Source organism: Haliotis rubra, unplaced genomic scaffold (genome assembly GCF_003918875.1).
Source record: "Haliotis rubra isolate DU_JTF1 unplaced genomic scaffold, ASM391887v1 Scf753, whole genome shotgun sequence".
NCBI lineage: Eukaryota > Metazoa > Mollusca > Gastropoda > Lepetellida > Haliotidae > Haliotis > Haliotis rubra.
Genome location: NW_025767472.1, coordinates 309,512 through 330,508, shown reverse-complemented (window position 1 = coordinate 330,508; position 20,997 = coordinate 309,512). Strand labels below are relative to the sequence as shown.

Genomic DNA, 20,997 nt, shown 5'->3' with positions numbered 1-20,997 from the left:
CATCCACGTGACACTGTACACGGAATGTAATTATGACTATCATTTTAACCCCAACACCCTGGTATGTCCATCCACGTGACACTGTACACGGAATGTAATTATGACTATCATTTTTAACCCCAACACCCTGGTATGTCCATCCACGTGACACTGTACAACGGAATGTAATTATGACTATCATTTTTAACCCCAACACCCTGGTATGTCCATCCACGTGACACTGTACACGGAATGTAATTATGACATCATTTTTAACCCCAACATCCTGGTATGTCCATCCACGTGACACTGTACACGGAATGTAATTATGACTATCATTTTAACCCCATCACTTTGGTATGTCCATCCACGTGACACTGTACACGGAATGTAATTATGACTATCATTTTTAACCCCAACACCCTGGTATGTCCATCCACGTGACACTGTACACGGAATGTAATTATGACTATCATTTTAACCCCAACACCCTGGTATGTCCATCCACGTGACACTGTACACTGACAATCATTTTAACCCCAACACACTGGTATGTCCATCCACGTGACACTGTACACGGAATGTAATTATGACTATCATTTTTAACCCCAACACCCTGGTATGTCCATCCACGTGACACTGTACACGGAATGTAATTATGACTATCATTTTTAACCCCAACACCCTGGTATGTCCATCCACGTGATACTGTACATGGACTGTAAAATCGTGGCATTTTATTTTATTGCTAGTAAATGATGCTAAAAAAAATGCTTGACGCTTGCCATGGGAAGTGCCAGTCTAGCTGATATATCACAGTACATTCATTACTTTCTTGCATACCTGTCTGCTTGTGAACAGTTGTGACCAGTGTGCGAAATAGCCACTGGCCCGCTAGCTAGTAGTAAAATCCAGTCGGGCCAGTAAATCTCCACAGTAACTGGCCCGACTGGCTAGTGAATGTTCATGGAGTCATTTTGTAAATATGTATCACTCTCTCCGACTTGTTAAATTAATACATTGTTAAACCATGCAAGATTGTGGCCTGACAGAAACGTTCATCATATTAGCAGCTTAATGATGAAACGCGTGTCTTCTTTCGCGTGTATTTTGTTCAAACTTTTTGGCCTAGCTAGCCCGAGTTAGCAAATTATGGAAACTATTTCGCACACTGGTTGTGACCCTGTCTTATGTTGTAGCTTTGTAAGGAACACTTCAGTTGACATTGCAAAAAAATGCTTCCTTTTGTTTCTTTGTTGTTTAACGCCGAACTCAACAATATTCCAGCTATATGGACCGTGAAAGTCCGGGCTAGAATTGATCTCCAGTAACCCAAGCTTGTCCTAAGAGGCGCCTTATGGGATGGGGTGGTCAGGCTCACTGACTGGGTTGACACATGTAATCGGTTTCCAATTGCGCAGATCGATGCTCATGCTGTTGATCACTGGCTTATCTGGTCCAGACGCAATAATTTGCAGAGCGCCGCCATATAGCTGGAATATGGACGAGTGCGGCGTAAAACTAAACTCATTCACTCACTCTAGCTATATGGGGGTCGGTCTTAAAACAATTCTCACATTGGTGTTGCTTTTTGTTAGTTTGGCTGTTGTTTTACGCTGCACTAAGCAATGTTCCAGCTATATGACGGTGATCTGTAAATAATAAAGCCAGACAAGCCGGTGATCAACATCATGAGCATCGACCTACGCAAGTGGGATACGATGACATGTGTCAACGAATTCAACGAGCCTGACCATATCTGGTCAAGATGCGATCGTTCACTGGCCACATTGCTTGATGAGGCGATAGAGAACACTCAAACACACATATTTTATTGATGTATATTTGGTGAAAGACGTAAGATTCAAAGGGATTGTTTCATTTTCGGGTTTATTTTCATTTTCAACTTGGGAATATACACAATGTAGCGATGTAATAAGTGAAACGTGATAAAGTGGAACACTGTTCTTGCTGTTTAAGTCCAATATAGCCACGCTATCACATCACGAACACCTGGTGTCATAACAGTTACAGCCTCGGTGTTGTGAATCAAATATGAAACGAAAATGAAACGCAATATTCATGCAATATCACGGTGGGGGACTTCAGAGAAGGGCCTTACCTTTTTCAAATGACCAAATAAGTGAACGTCTTCCGTAGGTTAAGAATAACTCCATATTTTAATCGTGCAGGCTTATTTAATGGATAATAGAAAGAGGTTTGTTGCTTACATTAGTGATACCCTACAATTTACATGATAAGTGTTGTCCAAGAAATATACACGATTGTACAAAATAGAGTAAAACATTAAGTGGATGTTGATCAATCTTGATCTTCAAAATGACCAAAGATGTTATAATCAATGTTAATGAATATTATAATCAATGTTAATGAATATTATAATCAATGTTAATGAATATTATAATTATTGTTCATGAATATTATTATCATTGTTCATGAATATTAATCATTGTTCATGAATATTATTATCATTGTTCATGAATATTACAATCATTGTTCATGAATCATTGTTAATTTCGTATGGAGTGAGTGGGAGAGTTGGATTTTACGTTGTCTTTAGAATATTCCAGTTGCATCACGTCGTGCCAACTTAATGGGGCAGAACATCCGAAGTGATGTGGGTTGGAGGCTTACCATATTAGTGAAAGTCACTAAGATGCTTGGAAACATAATCGGGTGCAACCGTTATTCGAACCTACAAACCGTGCCCATGACCAGGATCCCAAGGGACGTTACTCTGCACAACATCGGTATTAGATAGAATGTCTGATACAAAACATGCTGAATATGGCAGCAGACAGAGCAGCGGGTATCAGCAGCCTGGTGTTGCCTTGGTCGTGTGCAGCTCCACGGACGGGGCACCTGGGCTTCTCCTCCTCCTCATTCCCCTCATCCGCCCCTCTGTCGTGCCAGTTCCCACACCGGGGGAAGTGTTTTGGGGGTCGGGGCATTTGGCTCAGTTTCCCCACCTGTATAATGACACCCATCCCGATAGACTGGTGGAAGTCCACGTGGCAGTGCATCAGCCAGAACCCTAGAAACAGAACATTAGATCAGAGTGACAGAACCCTAGAAACAGAATATTAGATCAGAGTGACAGAAATCTAGAAACAGAACATCAAGTCAGACTAACGTTTGTTTGTTTGTTTATTTGTTTAATGCATTTTTTAAATTAAAATATCAGAGTGACATTTTGTATCTACATTTACCTACACCACAATGACATGCGTCATTCAAGTCACCTTATCCCGGGGATTAAAATATCTTCCAAGCCTATCCAATGTTAATTACTATTCGGTGTTCAAATTCTTGTGTAACATATTAAATACAAACAATGAGGATACTCGCCATTTTTCTTTAAAATGTATTTCTACTGTGACATAAATGTATTGTACACCACGTTCCATCGAAATGCAATTGTATTCTAAGCCACGAGGCAGAACTACTGAATAGATATATCTCTTGATCCCGGTCGTCAAATGTCAGGTTGTTGGGATCGGCTCTGACACGTTTTCCCCTGCAATAAGAAGCATTGGGGAATCGGAAATTCCTATTTGCCAGATCCAAATGAAACTTGCTTGGTTCCAAATATTAGCCTGCTAGGATGCGAAAGCGAGTTTTGTAAACCATGACATTCACGTCACTTCTACAGAGCCATAACATTGGTCACTCAAACACTAACATGAACTGAAAACATTTTATTTCCAATACGGGAATTTGAATTGATGTTGGATGCAGGTTAAAGTGAGTGAGTGAGTTTAGTTCTACGCAGCACTCAGCAATATTCTAGCGATATGGCGGCGGTCTGTAAATAATCGAGTCTGGACCAGACAGCCAGTGAACAACAGCATGAGCATCGATCTTCGCAATTGGAAAACGGGACAACTGGGATGACATGTGTCAACCCGGTCAGCGAGCCTGACCACCCAATCCCGTTAGTCGCCACTTACGACAAGCATGGGTTTCTGAAGATGAATATTCTAACCCGGATCTTCACGGGCGGTAACGTGTCTTCCGTGACCACCCGATTCAGTTAATCGGTTTGGACCAGGTTGAATATCAAGCGGATTGGTTTATTTTTAACATTAATTTTGATAACTGTTATAATTCATATTTAGTCTGATTGTGCATCACATATGGGGAGTATCGGGATTCAGGTTGCGCATTTGCAAAATACACAATTACTCGAAATTAATCTGCAAAAAGGGTACCACCTGCCCGATTTTATCAGCCTCAATTCGCTGTACAGAGTTTAGTCCCTTGAGCACACGAGAAACCTGTTATCATGGGTTCGAATCCCAGTTCGCACCGGTTATATTTCTAAACTAACGGGCAAAAGAAACGATACCAAGTCGAAATCACTGATGTTACAAAACGACAAACCACCATTGGGAAAATGGAAAGTGAATTTTAATTTTAATAAGGTGTATGGGCATGTTGCTGTAAAAATACACTTTCCTTTTTCCCAGCCCATGTTGTTATTAAAATGTTTTGCATGACGTCACACTGTAATGACGTCACTAAGCCTTGCTCGTCTGCCCCCTTGGTAACCGACGTCACGATGCATGTCAGTTGTCATCGCCTCGTACAACCTCCTACATAAACTACTCCGTAGCACCCTGCTTCTTAGTTTGCAGTTGCTTCACTCGGCTAACCTCACTGGTGTAAATTTTGTGCGTTTATGTTTTTCGACGCACATAATGTCTCAGTTGGACTCACAATTAAACAGCGATACGGCAACGTTCGCAATGTTTACATTCCCACAATGCATCACTCTCCTACCCTGAGTTCCATGCGGTCAGCCAGCATTGTACCTCTGCCACAGGCCAGAAAGATGTGACGATTCGTCACATCTTACACTGTCCATTAAATATTATGTACATATTTCTTAACTCTTTTATTTTTCATGAGTCTACACATCTAATTAAACATCGTTGTTAGAATTCACTGAGAAAATATCCTAAAACATGTAACACTATTTCGATTTGCGTAGCGATCCTTTGTTTACATGGGTTGTACTGCACCACGTGCTGTCGTTGAAGCCGACGGGGAAGAAACGATGCAGCCAGTTTGATATATAAATACGTACTGTCATAGACCTAACTGTCGCAGTTGTGGAAGAACATATAATTAACAATGTAAAACATTGTAAAGAGCGCGCAGAAAAGCTTGCGTCTCTTGCCAGTCTCTTCTTATTATCAATATGCGCGTTTGTTTACAAACAAGAGAAAAGTCCGGTCACGTGATATGCAAATTAACCTATGGCAGTGATGTTATGCTAAGTCATCGCAACGCCGGAGTGTGACAATGCATGTAAGTTGTAGAATGAATGAATTCACGTGTTTGTTATGAATGAAGAAGTAGTTCCGTCAAAACGTGACCTAATTGAGAGGTCATCGGTTACCCAATCAAATCGTTAGAATCTCAGGTCAAGTCGTTACGACACAGGTCAACGCGGTACGACACTCGTGTGACGTACGAGATTAGTATGCAACTACCCATACGTTGACAGCGTGGGTAATAAACCCATTTATACACTCACTCACCCATCCATTTATACACTCACTCACCCATCCATTTAAACACTCACTCACTCACTCACCCGGGTTATCTGCAAGGAACCTGATGATTGTGTACCCTCCATCGGGCACCGTGACGGTGTCTTTAGCTATGGGAGTTTCTAGATTCCTGTTTATCAGACCAGCTTCATCCATCCTTTTGATCTCCTGTACAGAGGTAGACGTGCCAACCTGAGCAAACAGAGACGGTAATTACAGAGACCGCGTCGCATTGAATGAAAGCTGAACATTTCCTTTAGAAGAGTGATAAAGTCATAAAACGGTTCTGAGTGAGTGAGTGGTTTTGTGGGTGGCGTCTTTGTTTACGTGAGTGGACGAGTGAGTGAGTGAATGAATGAGGAGGTTTGTGGGTGAGTGATTTGTGGGTGGGTCCTTTGCGAGTGAGTGAGTGTATGAATGGATGAATGAATGAGTACTGGCCAAGGATTGTATGACCACCTTTTAAGGAATGGGATTTTGGTCGTTATAGCTGTTTCAAAAATTTGACTTAATAACATCTGAGGGGCGTGGGGCAGCATTTCGGTAATCGCGAATGCCCGGGTTCGATCCCCGACGAGTTAAACCCTCTGTGTTTGCCCCCGCAGTAGCATTACTGAATATGTCTACCATAGCGTAAAGCCAAATTCACTCCAAACTGCCTCATTTCAGAAACAGACTGTCAAACTGACTCACTGGGTGGGTTGCATTTTACACAGCTTTTCAGTGTTTCCAATGCTTCAATTTGCCAGTTGGTTATCGGGGCCTGCTGCCGGCTGCAGGCTTTAAAATCAACAGGCCCTGATTGAAATCTGCAGGCCTATGTTGTTAAAGTCAAACTAATAAAAACAAAATAGACTACACTGTATAGAGTTTCAAACTGTTTCTACAAAATCAATTAGCGAAGCCTATGGCACAGAGAGAAAGTTTTTATTTGTTAAAGACTGGTGTTGACATTACTGTGCGCAAAGCGCTGAAATACCAGGAAGTGAAACTGTAAGTTATCGTAACATCATGGATCATGGATGATTCCAGAACGTTAATAAAGAAGAAAAAAACACAAGGGAAAGATTCCAGTTGATAAAAAGACAGATAATTTACTGAAGGCCTGCAGATATTTGAAACTGCCGGCCCGATACAACAACATCTGGCGCTGGGCCTCTGGGCCGGCGATTATTTCGAACGATGCCGCTCTTACCAGCATCTGCTACAGCACAGAGGGCAACACCAGACCGGTTGACCAGTTACATCGTGAAAGGAATCACGGGCCGTCAACATTACAAACCGACCCGTCGCCGTCATTTGAGAGTGAGTGAGTGAGGTTAGTTTTTTTTGTTTTTTTTTAGTCTTTAGGGAGGCAACTCTGCACAGCAAATTACAGGGCCTTAAACCACTGGACTGTACTCCTTTAACATAAAAGACAGGATTTTCCGGCTAATAATTTTACTAATGACCTATTGCAAGTGAGTGAGCGATTTTAGTTTTACGCCACTTTTAGCAATATTCCAGCAATATCACGGCGGGGGACACCAGAAATGGGACTCACACACTGTACACAAATGGAGAATCGAACCCGGATGCTTTAACCACTAGGCTACCCCCACCGGCCCCGTTAACAAATGATAAAGAGGGTAAGTATGAGACGTGACAATGACGTCACCAATCAACCCCGACTATCCCGTCTCCGCCGTTTACAAATGATAACGAGGGTAGTATGAGACGTGACAATGACGTTACCAATCAACCCCGACTATCCCGTCTCCGCCGTTTACAAATGATAACGAGGGTAGTATGAGACGTGACAATGACGTCACCAATCAACCCCGACTATCCCGTCTCTGCCGTTTACAAATGATAACGAGGGTAGTATGAGACGTGACAATGACGTTACCAATCAACCCCGACTATCCCGTCTCCGCCGTTTACAAATGATAACGAGGGTAGTATGAGACGTGACAATGACGTCACCAATCAACCCCGACTATCCCGTCTCTGCCGTTTACAAATGATAACGAGGGTAGTATGAGACGTGACAATGACGTTACCAATCAACCCCGACTATCCCGTCTCCGCCGTTTACAAATGATAACGAGGATAGTATGAGACGTGACAATGACGTTACACCTGACCTTGTCCATAGCGACAATCCGGAAGTGGTGTCCATGAAGATGCATGGGGTGGTTGGCGTTGAAGGTGACGCCCTCGTCAATCAGCACCATTTCCACGGTGTCGTCCAAGTCCACCCTGAGGACGTATATACACTCACAGTACTTCCTGCTGCAGTTCCTGGTGTTGTGAGGGCCGCAGAACATGTCCTGTAGGGGTGGAGATATCGGATCATGTATATTATGAATAGATACAAGTGGGACTGACTGACTGAGTATGGGTTTACGCCGCTTTTAGCAACATTCCAGGAACATCACGGCGGGGGACACAAGAAATGGGCTTCACACATTGTACCCATGTGGGGAATCGAACCAGGGCCTTCAGTGTGACGAGCGAATGTTTTAACCACTAGGCTAGCCTACGGCCCTACTAGGGGCAAAAGCGATACTTATCGTGTCCTCGTTCTTCATATTGCTGGAATATTGCCAAATGCTGCGTAGACCCACACTCACGCACCCTCGGCGGATGCCATAGTGTAGGCAGGACAAAAGTATTAGAAAAACTCCATGGTGCACCCGACCAGTCTTCCAACCGCTTTCCGAAAGCAACGTTGGTTCGACTCTGCCTAATAAGCATTCTATGCAATTTACAGAGAGCCACGAGCCGCGTGACTTAAGTGCCATTCAATGTTTGAAACGGTCGTAATATATCCCAGTTGTTCTGGAGACCACCTTGTACCATGAGGTAGGTAGGTAGGTAGGTAGATAAGGTTATAGGGAGACCTTGGGCCTTAAAAGGCCTATATGCGCCCAACACTTAACAAACTGTTATATTTTTGTTCAGTTAAATTACGTCGTATTGACTCGTTTTAACGAGGAAGTCTAAAACAGCTCTTTGTATGCAACTATACATTAAATTATCGCCAAGTATTGCGTTCACTGAAGAAGTATTTTGGGTTTTGTTTAGCACAGTTTCGTTAAGAGCCTTACGTGGGTTTTCATGAGCTGGACATTCAATGAGGTAGTGCTGAACTGTCGTGTACAATGAAAAGTGATTAAGAGTGACCCCCTTTGTTGTTGACAGATTCGATGCTTTTTACGATCAGCCTTTGGTCTGATCTATATACTTGTGTGGATTGGATACCTTGCTGATAACAAAGAAGTAATGCCGACACTATTCAGGTTTCAAAAACAAAGACACTGAGTGAGTGAGTGAGTTTACTTTTACGCCGCACTCAGCAATATTCCACCTATATGGCGGCGGGCTGTATACATTTGAGTCTGGACCAGACAATCCAGTAATTAACAGCATGAGCATCAATCTGCACAATTGGGAACCGATGACATCATAGACATTGAACATCTCGTCACTGAAAACCCCCAAATCTCTGTTACTCGTTACGGGACGGTGGGGTAGCTTAGTGGTTAAAGCGTCCGCTCGTCACGCCGATTACCCGGTACCCAACATGGGTACAATGTGTGAAGCCCATTTCCGGTGTCCCCCGCCGTTATATTGCTGGAATATGGCTAAAAGTGGCGTAAAACAATACTCACTCACTCTCTGTTACTTGTTACTACTGACAATAATTTGATCCTTTGTCTTTATGTTGCCTTAACGTGTTTCGCAACTTGAGATGCAATGTGAGATGAGACGCAAGAGTTAACCCCCCTTATACACCTAAGGTGCTAAAACATTCTACACTAAGACAGATGATTGTGGGATAATCCCTTTGTAGTGCTTTTCAGATCTTTCTGTCTTTCTGTCTAAATATAGCACCAGTCCAAATATAGCATACCATTACCTCTCACTGACTATCCCCCTCGTTATGTAGATCGATGCTCATGATGTTGATCACTGGATTGTTGTGTCCAGACCGCCACCATATAGTTGACTAGTGATATTTTACAACAACCAAACGTATCCACGTACACATTGCTACAAAATATAAAACACTGCCACGACACAGTTTTTCTCACCTTGGGTATGTCGCCATACTGTGACAGCAGCGGGGACGGAGGTTGAATATTGGTGATGTGATTCACCTGTGGCAAGTACAGTTTCATATGTCGGCTGACGGCAGCCAAGGGATATAACTCTTCGTGGTTGAACACATAGTTGTCTACCTTGTTGAAGTCCATGGCAACGTAAAACTTCTTATCGGGCACCTGTTTCATGTGGATGGAGTCTGCCTGGGTGGTGTTCAGCCATGACACGGGTGTCATGTCAGGGGTGCCCTTCTTATTCAAGGGGTTCAACAGCTAAAACATAAATAGGAATGGTGTTACATATAGTACAAGGGTTGGTAGGGTGGCCTTGCTGGAAAGTGTTCGCTCGTCACGCCGAAAGGCCGGTTCGATTACTAAATTGGTACAATATAAGTGGCAAATTTATGTTGCCGCTTGAAGTGATAAAGCGGAATATTGCTGAAAGCGGCATAAAATACAACTCACTACGTAACTATGCATCATATATAGTAAGGCACATCCACCAATAATGCCATTCATCATCTTTATATTCAATATCATGAGAACAAGGGTATATAACGTGAAGAATATTTCTTAGATTTATTATTGACTGACAAGTGTTCTTGGTTAGAATATATCAAGTAAATCGGATTGTCTTGTCCTCTGGGTTGGTTTTACATTTTAATTTCTTTACAGACCACGGTAATCTAACTGGAACCCTACTGGGTTAAAACAATAAACAAACAGATGCGTTCTTATACACTCACTCACTCACTCACTCACTCACTCACTCACTCACACCCACCCACCCACCCACCCACCCACTCACTCACTCACTCACTGTACCTACCTTCCCTTCTCTCCGACCACTGTCGTAGTCTGTCGGTTCACTGGGTTCTGTCTTCGTGGCGTTCTCATACCTCAAGATGGCCAGCTGCTTCGTTGACTTGGCACCACAGAGACCCAGTCCTCGAGTTCGAACCCAGTAGTTATCGACATCCTTATCAGCGTGCAATATAAAGTCGTACCTAGCGACATAAACGTACAACCGGATAAACTGTAAGAATATATCACATTGTTGAATACGTATGTTTCTTGGTGACACATCTGGGGCCGTATATATATATATATATAGATTCTTAGTATTTTCGTAGTTTTGGTCTTAGAATTCCTAAAATCGGTCTTACTTACACGTTCGCTCTTAGAGTTATCTATAAACGTTCTTAGACTAACTTTTAGCTAATTCTTAAGAGTAACTCTCAGATAAATTCTACGAGTCGTAACTAAGGACTTTCAGAACTCTCCTCGGCAAAAAATTAAAAAGGTCACAAGGGGAAAACCCGCGTTTATTTTTAGCACAAAAAGGCGAAAGTGCGACGTCGCATACCGCTGTTATGTCCAGTTTACGACAAGAAGACGGTATATTTCCGGGATTGTTTTTATATTGTTCACGGCTGCTGTGTGACGTCTTTGCTTCTGTTCCAGACATTGCCAAGTGTTTTACTATGGTAAGTACATATTTACGGTTATTGTTAAGCTGCAGATTAGGAATGAGCTTTACGGCGCCTTATACAATATGTAGTTATACCACTGTGTGTCAGTCAGTGTGCGAAATCGTTTCTAAATTTTGCTACCCACTCGGGATAGCTATGCCTGAAAGTTGCTAGCCCACAAAATAATTCACTAGCCCGAAATTTGAATGTAGAAACTAAGCAACAGATTACAAACAGGTAAAATACCATTATTCTTGAGGTCATAATCTTGCATGATTTATAAGTGTATTAATAATAAGAAGAAGAATAAAAATAATACTGGAAATTTATGTAGCGCTAAATCCAACCACTAAGTGGGTGCTCAAAGCGCTACAATAATAATACTGTTTGAATAGAGTCAATAGTGCAGTGAAAAGAGATGCGTTTTAAGATGTGATTTGAACGCTGCAAAAGATGGGGACAGTTTTAAGGCGAGGGGCAGTTCATTCCACAGCGATGGAGCACAAACACTGAAAGAACGCTTTCCATAAGAGGCCAGTATATAAGAAGGAGTTTTCAAAAAGAATCTGCTTTCAGATCGTAGTTGTCTGGATGGTTTGTAGGGGGGTTAGCAGTTAACTTAGATATTCTGGTGATATGCCTTTTAGACTCTTGAAGCCAGTGTAATGATTTCAGTATCGGCGTAATGTGAGAGTACTTTGGGGCACGTGTAACGATTCTTGCCGCTACATTTTGGACTTTTTGAAGTCTCCTCAGAGATTCTTTACTGATGCCTAGAAGCAAACTGTTTCCATAGTCCAACCTCGAGAGTACCAAACACTGTACTAATGTCTTGGCTGCATCAAGTGATATCAGATGACGAATTTGACTGATACATCTGAGATGATAAAAACAGGTCTTGAACAAATTGTCAACTTGACAATCCATGGACAACTCGGAGTCAAAATAGACACCAAGGCTTTTTACCCGGGATTATAACTGATTATAACTTAACATATTATAACTTAATAAGTCAGAGAGAGTGATATGTTAAAAAAAGACCCCATGGGAATTTACCAGGCAGTCGGGGCGGTGGGGTAGCCTAGTGGTTAAAGCGGTCCTTCGTCACGCCGAAGACCCGGGTTCGATTCCCCACATGGGTACAATGTGTGAAACCCATTTCAGGTATCCCCCGCTGTGATGTTGCTGGAATATTGCTAAACGCGGCGTAAAAGCAGCCCATGCTTCTCGTAAGAGGCGAATAATGGGATCGGGTGGTCAGGCTCGCTGACTTGGCTGACACATGTCGTCGTATCCCAATTTCGAAGATCGGTGGTGATGCTGTTGATCACTGGATTGTATGACCCAGGCTCGATTATTTGTAGACAGCCGCCATACAGCTGGAATATTGCCGAGTGCGGCGTTAAACAACAAACAAACTAAACCAAAAAAAAACAAAACATCTCCTGATGTAAAAATAGACAAAACGTCTTTCCTTGAGGCATGAGTTATGTGTCCGCAACGAAAGGGAAGGTAACATGTGCCGAATTCAAAACCCCACAGTTCACCATACCGTTCTCCAGCGAAGATGTTGAAGGAGCTGACAACGACGGGTTCGTGTGGTACGCCATCGGTGGCGATCATGATGATGTCGTGGTGGTCAACGGAGACCTGAATGGGGCAGCTCATGATGCCGTTGCTGATAACCCGGAAGCGGAACTTCCGGTACTTTTGAACGTTGAACACCGCGTATGGGGTGTGGACCGTCTCGTTGGTGTCTGAACTCGGAAAGAATCGGAACGCTCCTCGGCCTGTAAACAGAAAGTGTGAGTAAGTGACTTAAATTTTACAATATTCCAGCAATGTCCCGGCGAAGGACACCAAAAATAGGCTTGACACATTGTACCCATGTGGGGAATCGAACCCGGGTCTTCGACGTGACGGGCGAACACTTTAACCACTGTGCTACCCCACCACCCCTGGAAGCAAAATGGAAAGTCTTCCTTAATATATCCTTGATGGGTTCTTTGATATATGTTGCCGGGCAAAATTATAAACCTGTTGCAAGAAAAATGAAAACAAAGGATTTTTTTCTCGCTCGTTATGTATGTCACACTTATTTTTACATATTTTCAGAGTAGGAAAGTTACGATGACTTGCATTTATTTTGGTGAAATACTTTTGTTGGAAGCCTAAAATGTTGATAATGTTTGTAATTTCTATTCCAGATCGGTATGTTCGTTGCCCAGTAACGTATGGATGACGTTTATAACTGCCAGACACTTCGCGATCACAAAAAAACTGGCTCCAGAGTGGAACTGTTAGACAGTTTCGGATTAAATATCGGTCGAAGAGTGAGTGAGTGAGTTGGGGTTTACGACACCTTTAGCAATATTCCATCAATATTCCAGCTGTATCCCAGCAATATCACAGCGGGGAACACAAGAAATGGCCTTCACACATTGTACCCATCTGGGGAATCGAACCCAGGCCTTTCTGTGACTTGCGAACGCTTTAACCACTAGGCCACCCCACTGGTCAAAGAATGAGACCATGTAGATATATATTGATTTGTTTGAGTGGCATTCTAGAAGTTGGTGGCATAGAGATGACAAGACTTAATGGATGATCAACTGTCAAACTAAAGAAGATAGCAGTAATATGGGTTTAAGGAATATATCATCACCGTTGATGAGCATTGATGCAGGTTTGTTGTCGTAGTCGGAGTGGTGGTGGCCGGCAAACCTGTTGATGGTCAGCTCCATAAGCCAATCGTGTACTATCATGGTGTGTTCGGGAAGGTCATGGTCATACAGGTGCGACGCTGGATCACGTGATGGAGGTTCCCGGATGATCAGCGCCCCGAACAGCCCGTCGCAGCGATGAACGCCAGCGTGGCCGTGCCAGTAGTGAGTGCCTCGGTTACCTGCCTTGAACCTTCAGGAAAAACAGTGAGTGAATGAGTTTAGTTTTACGCCACTTTTAGCAATATTTCACCAATATCAAGGCGGGGGACACCAGAAATGGGCTTCACACATTATACCCATGTGGAGAATCAAACCCGGGTCATCGGCGTGACGAGCGAACGCTTTAACCACTAGGCTACCCCACCCCTCAGGGAAAAGAAGAATGATTGTAATTACGTCATTACTTTCGGGTCTTGGTATTAAGACAATTGTCGTAAGAGGCTACTAACGGGATCGGGTGGTCAGGCTCCCTGTCTTGGTTGACACATGTCATCGGTTCCCTATTGTGCAGATCGATGTTCATGCTGTTAAACACTGGATTGTCTTGTCCAGACTCGATTATTTACAGACCGCCGCCATATAGCTGGAATATCGTGTGGCGTAAAACTAAACTCACTCACTGGTATTAAGACAAATGTAATCATTGTAAAATAAAAACTGCATGAGACAGTGTGGTTTTCATGGTGCATGTCTCGTGTTATAGCTATTGTGTCGATCCATCGGTAGCAATTTACCCCGAGGAGCCGCAATTTCCTGTGCAGAGTTGTGTCCCTTGGGCGCGTCAGTCACCGGTGAATGTTGGTTTGCATCCCAGCTCGCCTTGATTATGGTTCTGGGTTTGTCAGCCATGATGGTGGGTGTCACTAACGTGGCACACTTCAGAGACAGACATACATAGGTTTTGCTTTCTTTGTCATTTCCGAACAGTTTATTAATGTATTTAAATTAGTGTATAGCATCGTCGAGAAAGGCTGCAAAGTTATTGATGCGGCGTTCCTGTATACTCGCTGATTCAATTGTCATCATAGGTTAGGGGTAGTCCAGTGGTCACAGCGTTTGTTCGTCACGCCGAAGATCCGGGTTCGATTCCCCACATGGGTACAATGCGTGAAGCCCATTTCTGGTGTCCCCCGCCGTGATATTGCTGGAATATTGCTAAAGCGGCGTAAAACCAAACTCACTCACTCATCATAGGTTAGTATTACAGGTCCGCAAATCTAATGATAAGGGTTCGAGCCAGTCTCTCGACAATTGTAACATTTTTACTAATTCGCTTAGATGTACGGGGGCGGTGGGGTAGCCTTGTGGTTAAACGTTCATTCGCTCGATTCCTCACATAAGTACAAAGTGTTCAGCTTATTTCTGGTGTCCCCCACCGAGATGTTGCAGGATTATTGCTAAAAGCGGCGTAAAACTAAACTCACACACTCAGTTAGATCAACGATATAATGTTCATACAATTCGATGTGTTAATTATTTGGATGATTACAAGATATTGTAAGCATAAATAACCAAAACCTATATAGCTTATTCGTGAACAAGATTGACGTGTTTTGATGCTGTTCATTGCTGTCAAAATCGGACCTTCCATTCAGCTTTTAGCCGAAATTTCTTATGATTAGCTGACTGACTGAGTTTAGTTTCACGCCGCTTTTAGCAATATCCAGCAATATCACGGCAGGGGACAACAGAAATGGGCTTAACACATTGTGCCCATGTGGGGAATCGAACCCGGGCCTTTGGCGTGACGAGCCAACGCTTTAACCACTAGGCTACCCCACCGCCCCTCTTATGATTAGGGTTAGTGTGCGAAGTAGTTTCCAAATTTTGCTAGCCACTCGGGCTAGCTAGGCCTGAAAGTTACTAGCCCACAAAATAATTCACGAGCCCAAAATTTGAAAGAAGACGTGCGTTTCATCATTAAGCTGCTATTATGATGAACGTTTCTATCAGACCATAATCTTGCATGATTTAAAAGTGTATTAATTTAACATGTTGGAGAGAGTGATATATGCTTACAAAATGACCCATGAAAATTCACTAGCCAGTCGGGCCGGTTACTGTTACTAGCCACGGGGTAGCGGGCCAGTGGCTATTTCGCACACTGATTAGGGTATACATTTGGAATTTTCTTTATTTAAATTGTTATGTAGTACAACGTTTTCTCGTACTTGTACTGGAACTTGGAGTGAGCTGTGATGGGGCACTGGGTGATCATACTGACGCCGTCGTGATGCTGATAACCTTTCTGGAGCACGCCGTGCCAGTGGATGGTCGTCCCCTCCGACCCCTCCAGCTTGTTGTGCACGTTGACGATGATCATGTCGTTGTGACACACCTGTAAATGAGAAACTGAGTTTCACGAAAAACACATGCAATGGAGTATGACCAGTTTAGGTATATGCGATTCTACCGGGTACCCATTAACCGTTTGTTGACAACAAAGCCACATGTATAAGGACACACCACATGCGTAAAAATGTGAGGGCTGGACTCAAGCCCAAGAAACTCTCAGGAACCATGCCAGTTACCCATCCAATCATTTTCCGCGACCAATGTTAATGACACGTGAATTACGTGACATCGCACGTGACAACAGCGTTTTGTGGATCTGTAAAGTAACAGTGTTGCTGGGAAACTGGGATCAGCGGAGCAAAACGAGACAGTTTGGAGTGATGAAGACTAATTCTAAACCAGATCCATTCAGTGGGTGTTTCCGAATTGCAAAGATGACAATGTACACATAGATAGGCTCTACCGTAGTAGAGAACGTCTGCCAGTCATGTTATGCTTTGATCCCCGGTCGCGAGATACCAGGAGACGTTTAAGGATTGCATTTGGTGTTACCCTTGGTGCTTGGCATTACGTGGATGATAGATGAACGATTTGGCTCTTTGTCGGTATTCTGTGTCAGGGTACCCGTGAAGATCCGGGTTAGAATATTGATTTCAAGTAACCCATGCTTGTCGTAAGAGGCGACTAACGGGATCGAGTGGTCAAGCTCACTGACTTGGTTGACACATGTCATCGGTTCCCAATTGTACAGATCGATGCTCATGCTGTTGATCACTGGATTGTCTGGTCCAGACTCGATTATTTACAGACCGCCGCCATATAGCTGGGATATTGCTGAGTGCGGCGTAAAACTAAACTCACTCACTCACTGTGTCAGGGTATTGAAACAAATCGGACCAGTAAAGCAGCTGCACACTCCTAACACACACACAGACACATACCTCATGCAAATATCAAGTGCAATAATCTTGAACGAGACGCTAAGCCTATTCCACCTAAACATATACATGTCATTGCACATGGGGATATCTATTGATACATGTTAGGACCCATTTCTTCAAGCGGGCATAACTGCATGTACAGGTATGTTCGCACGTGTTATTGACTTGACTACTGTACATGTATTTGACAAGGTGTGATTATATGAATGCATTGCTATTTGTTGATGTCTTATCAATAAAGATTACGTCTGAGGTCTATTATGTTCGTTTCTTTGTATGTCTTTTTACATATGGTCCGTGGTTCAGATATCCAGAAGTTCGTTTATCCGGACAATTTCAAGAAAAACACAAGTGTCCGAATAAACGGGGCACGAATGTAATACGTTATGACGTCATCACAATGGTAAAACGTCAGAGCCAGTTGCCAAGTGACGTGTCCATTGTTACGTAAACGTCGGTAACGTTGAAGAAGCGTTATCATACGTCAGTGCGCCATACGTCAGAGTTCATACTTGTATAGCGGGTCCAGGCAGCATCCTGTTGGCTGTAATGATGCCTCTTTCGACGCCGTCAGCAGCGACACAGTGCGGCCGGTAGCAGTCGGTGACGTTGTATGGGCAATCGTAGCAGGCTTTGGTCAAGACGTAATAGTATTCTACGGTGAAGTCGTAGGAGCACGTCATAGGTGGCGCTCCCTCCACACACTCACGAACACAAGGGTGGCTTGCATAATCTGTAATACATAAAGTGCATATGACTCCAATTCATTTAATTGACAAACCAAGAATTAGATTTTGAGTTTATGTTTAATTTCCATAAACCAGAAAAATAAGGCTGTGTCCACAACTGCTCAGTTGTTTCCTTATTGAACGATAGTGGCGTGGGCGGGGTTTGTATTGCATTATAGAGGGCTTGTACGTGTCGAGGGGAAACAGACAGATATCATTTACAGTGTTGTGCGTGGAATATCATGAAAAACCCACCAGGTGTTTACCTTTTTTTGTACGTTAGTTACATACATACATGCATACATACATACATGCATACATACATGCATGCATGCATGCATGCATACGCACGCACGCACGCACGCACGCACGCATGCATGCATGCATGCATACATACAGACAGACAGACATACAGACATACATACATACATACATACACACACACATACATACATACATACATACATACATACACACACACACATACATACATACATACACACGCACGCACGCACGCACGCATACATACACACACACACATACATACATACATACATACATACATACATACATACATACACACATACACACACATACATACATACACACACACACACCACACACAATTTATCGATAGAAACAGGATGCTGGTACAACATTCTTAGAGAAAACAGACGCTGTAAACTTTGCGGCTCTCTGTGCTGCTGGGGACGAATTCCATCACATTTTTAAATGTGAAGCTCTTCTCCAACAGCGGATGATGTATATTCCAAATTATTTCTTTGAATGGCCTAATCTGTTTAAACTTAAACAGCTATTTCAAATAATGAAAACAAAACATTTGAAAAACTTTGCTAAATGTTTAAATGCATTGTCAAATGTACCGAAATTGTAAACGAATTGTACTGCAATGATAGCTTATCTAACTATTCTAGTATACAGCATCTTGATTGTATATTTATGTTAAATTCTATATCAATGCATTCTCATGTACCACCGTGGGTGGGTTTTTCGATACTAAAATGTGCTTTTCTGTTCAGTAAACGCGTGAACAAACCTTTGAGGATACCCGATTTCACGCCTGTTCTATAATTGTCATTAGCGTGGATTTGCGCTGGCACTTAACGCAAAACACAAAAAGTAGTAATTAGCCAAGAGATAGATAGATAGATAGATTGATACATAGATATATAAATATTTTATTAACGTCTCGCTTCAACTTGGTACAAAACAGAAAAGTACATACAGGACTATATCACAGTAAAGTGTGTTACCGCGATAAGACATTGGGTCAGCTCTAGACGTAGGGATAGGGGTACTGATCCCCTGGGCCCAGTTGGAGGGTACATGACCTGTCTCATAACACGTAGAAAACAATTTATGAAGATAATCTATACAGATGTCATTTGTCAAAACATCAACTGGAATATTATCGAAACCCGGTGAATTCCCTCTCCTAGCTTGACTACAGCATGAGTATCGATGTACGCAAGTGGGATACGATGACAGGTGTCAACCAAGTCAGAGAGCCTGACCATCCGATCCCGTTAGTCGCTTCTTACGACAAGCATGGGTTACTGAAGATCAATTCTAACCCGGATCTTTACCGGTTAAAGGCAAAATAAGCTACAAATCTGATTTGAGCTTTCTAACGCGTTCTTTTGCCCCGCAGTAGTCTTAACGTGTGTTGGGTGACTCATCGATCACAGCGTGGCGTTCTTCAGTCCAGTGATTTCCGATGATTGATTTCGACCATGAGATACGAAAGCCTACCTATCAAAAGAAGTCATCCAATTTCGGAGCCCTCTCTGCGTCAGAAAGACATTACCTCCAATTGGCCATTAACCCCTAATAATCCCTTAAAGCTTACACGCAACGCAAAACACAACTTTGCAGATTCTGATACCATTCGGTCCGGACTTACAGTAACAAATGATTAAAAATTAAATTCAACTTATAAAGTTGAAAAATAACGCAATGAACAAAAATCCCGTGAAATCGGAATTCAAACGATTTACTAAAAAGTAAATGTGGCTGGCTTAAGATAGGAGTATGGACAACCATCCATGTGTGTTTTATCGGTTCAGGTGGACTGAGAATCGTTTTTTCCCATCACTCCCCGTCAATAGCATCACTCTCACCATTGACACTGTAATTGTGTAAACTCGGTACAGCGTGTTCACTTGCAAACCTGCTGATCTGTACTAATCCTCACCGGCCATGTTTCAAGCTTCAACAACGATGGAGTTTGTTTTGACCCCTTTCATTTAATTTAATGACGATGTTTTGCAGGCCGGGGTCAACGTGATCATTGGCGTATACCACGTCAGTTATACAAGCGAACAAGTTGTTATATATTCTGAACAAAGAGGTCAAGATCATGGCTGCTTTGGGGGCTGTTTTGCGGTTGTTGACTCAGCACAGAATTTCATAAATAATATTCCCATACAATAATATATCACGTGCATCCCATGCTTTAAAGAATCATTCCATATTTTAAAAAGGAGTAAAATGTCGAAATTATTGAGTACAGAATTTCATAAAATACAATTCTCATATAAGAATATATCATGTGCTTCCCATTAGTGCTGGTATTGGCATACAACCTGCGATACGATACATCACGATACTAAAATCTTAGTCACGGCGATATATTGCCAAAGTATTGTTCATTGAAGCTGCGATACGATACGAATCCCAATACCAGGGTATCGATACGATACGTATCACAATACCAGGGTATCGATACGATACGTATCACAATACCAGGGTATCGATACGATACGTATCACAATACCAGGGTATCGATACGATACGAATCCCAATACCAGGGTATCGATACGATACGAATCCCAATACCAGGGTATCGATACGATACGTACCAGGATACTTAAGCCTTTAATTCTAAGACCAACTCTGAAACATTTTAAGATCAAAACAAAACCACTTGAAAGTATTTCGTCAAATTCCGCCAGCGTGTTTCAACGTTCATTCGGAAATGAGATACGTTTATTCACGGACTTTGTGAATGTTAATAAAATGCAAACGCTATGTTTGACACGGTTCCTGACGCAAGAATTTCTGAGAAACTTATGAAGGGAAAATAAGTATACATATATTTTAATCATTAAACAAAAGTGAGTCTTTCTTGACAGATATCGGGATTCGGCAATATTCAAAGTAAAACAT

At 42.6% G+C, this 20,997-nt stretch overlaps 1 protein-coding gene across 1 annotated transcript; it reads right to left on the bottom strand.

Annotated features, from left to right (window-relative positions):
• Positions 1-2,753: 2,753 nt before the first annotated feature.
• On the bottom strand, positions 2,754-20,030 carry LOC124260190 (laccase-like). Its single transcript, XM_046694450.1, has 10 exons — positions 20,024-20,030; positions 17,593-17,813; positions 16,016-16,182; positions 13,784-14,034; positions 12,671-12,908; positions 10,476-10,653; positions 9,638-9,919; positions 7,685-7,870; positions 5,603-5,750; positions 2,754-3,034 (listed from the first exon to the last, which is right to left on the bottom strand). The coding sequence occupies exons 1-10, from the start codon at positions 20,028-20,030 to the stop codon at positions 2,754-2,756; spliced, it is 1,959 nt and encodes a 652-aa protein (XP_046550406.1).
• Between the last annotated feature and the right edge of the window lie 967 nt (positions 20,031-20,997).

Coding starts and splice junctions, on each gene's coding strand:
- LOC124260190 (XM_046694450.1), bottom strand. Junction 5,751..7,684: donor GGATTGTCGCTATGGACAAG/GTCAGGTGTAAC, acceptor CTGTTTGCTCAG/GTTGGCACGTCTACCTCTGT. Junction 3,035..5,602: donor GTTCCTTGCAGATAACCCGG/GTGAGTGAGTGA, acceptor TTCTGTTTCTAG/GGTTCTGGCTGATGCACTGC.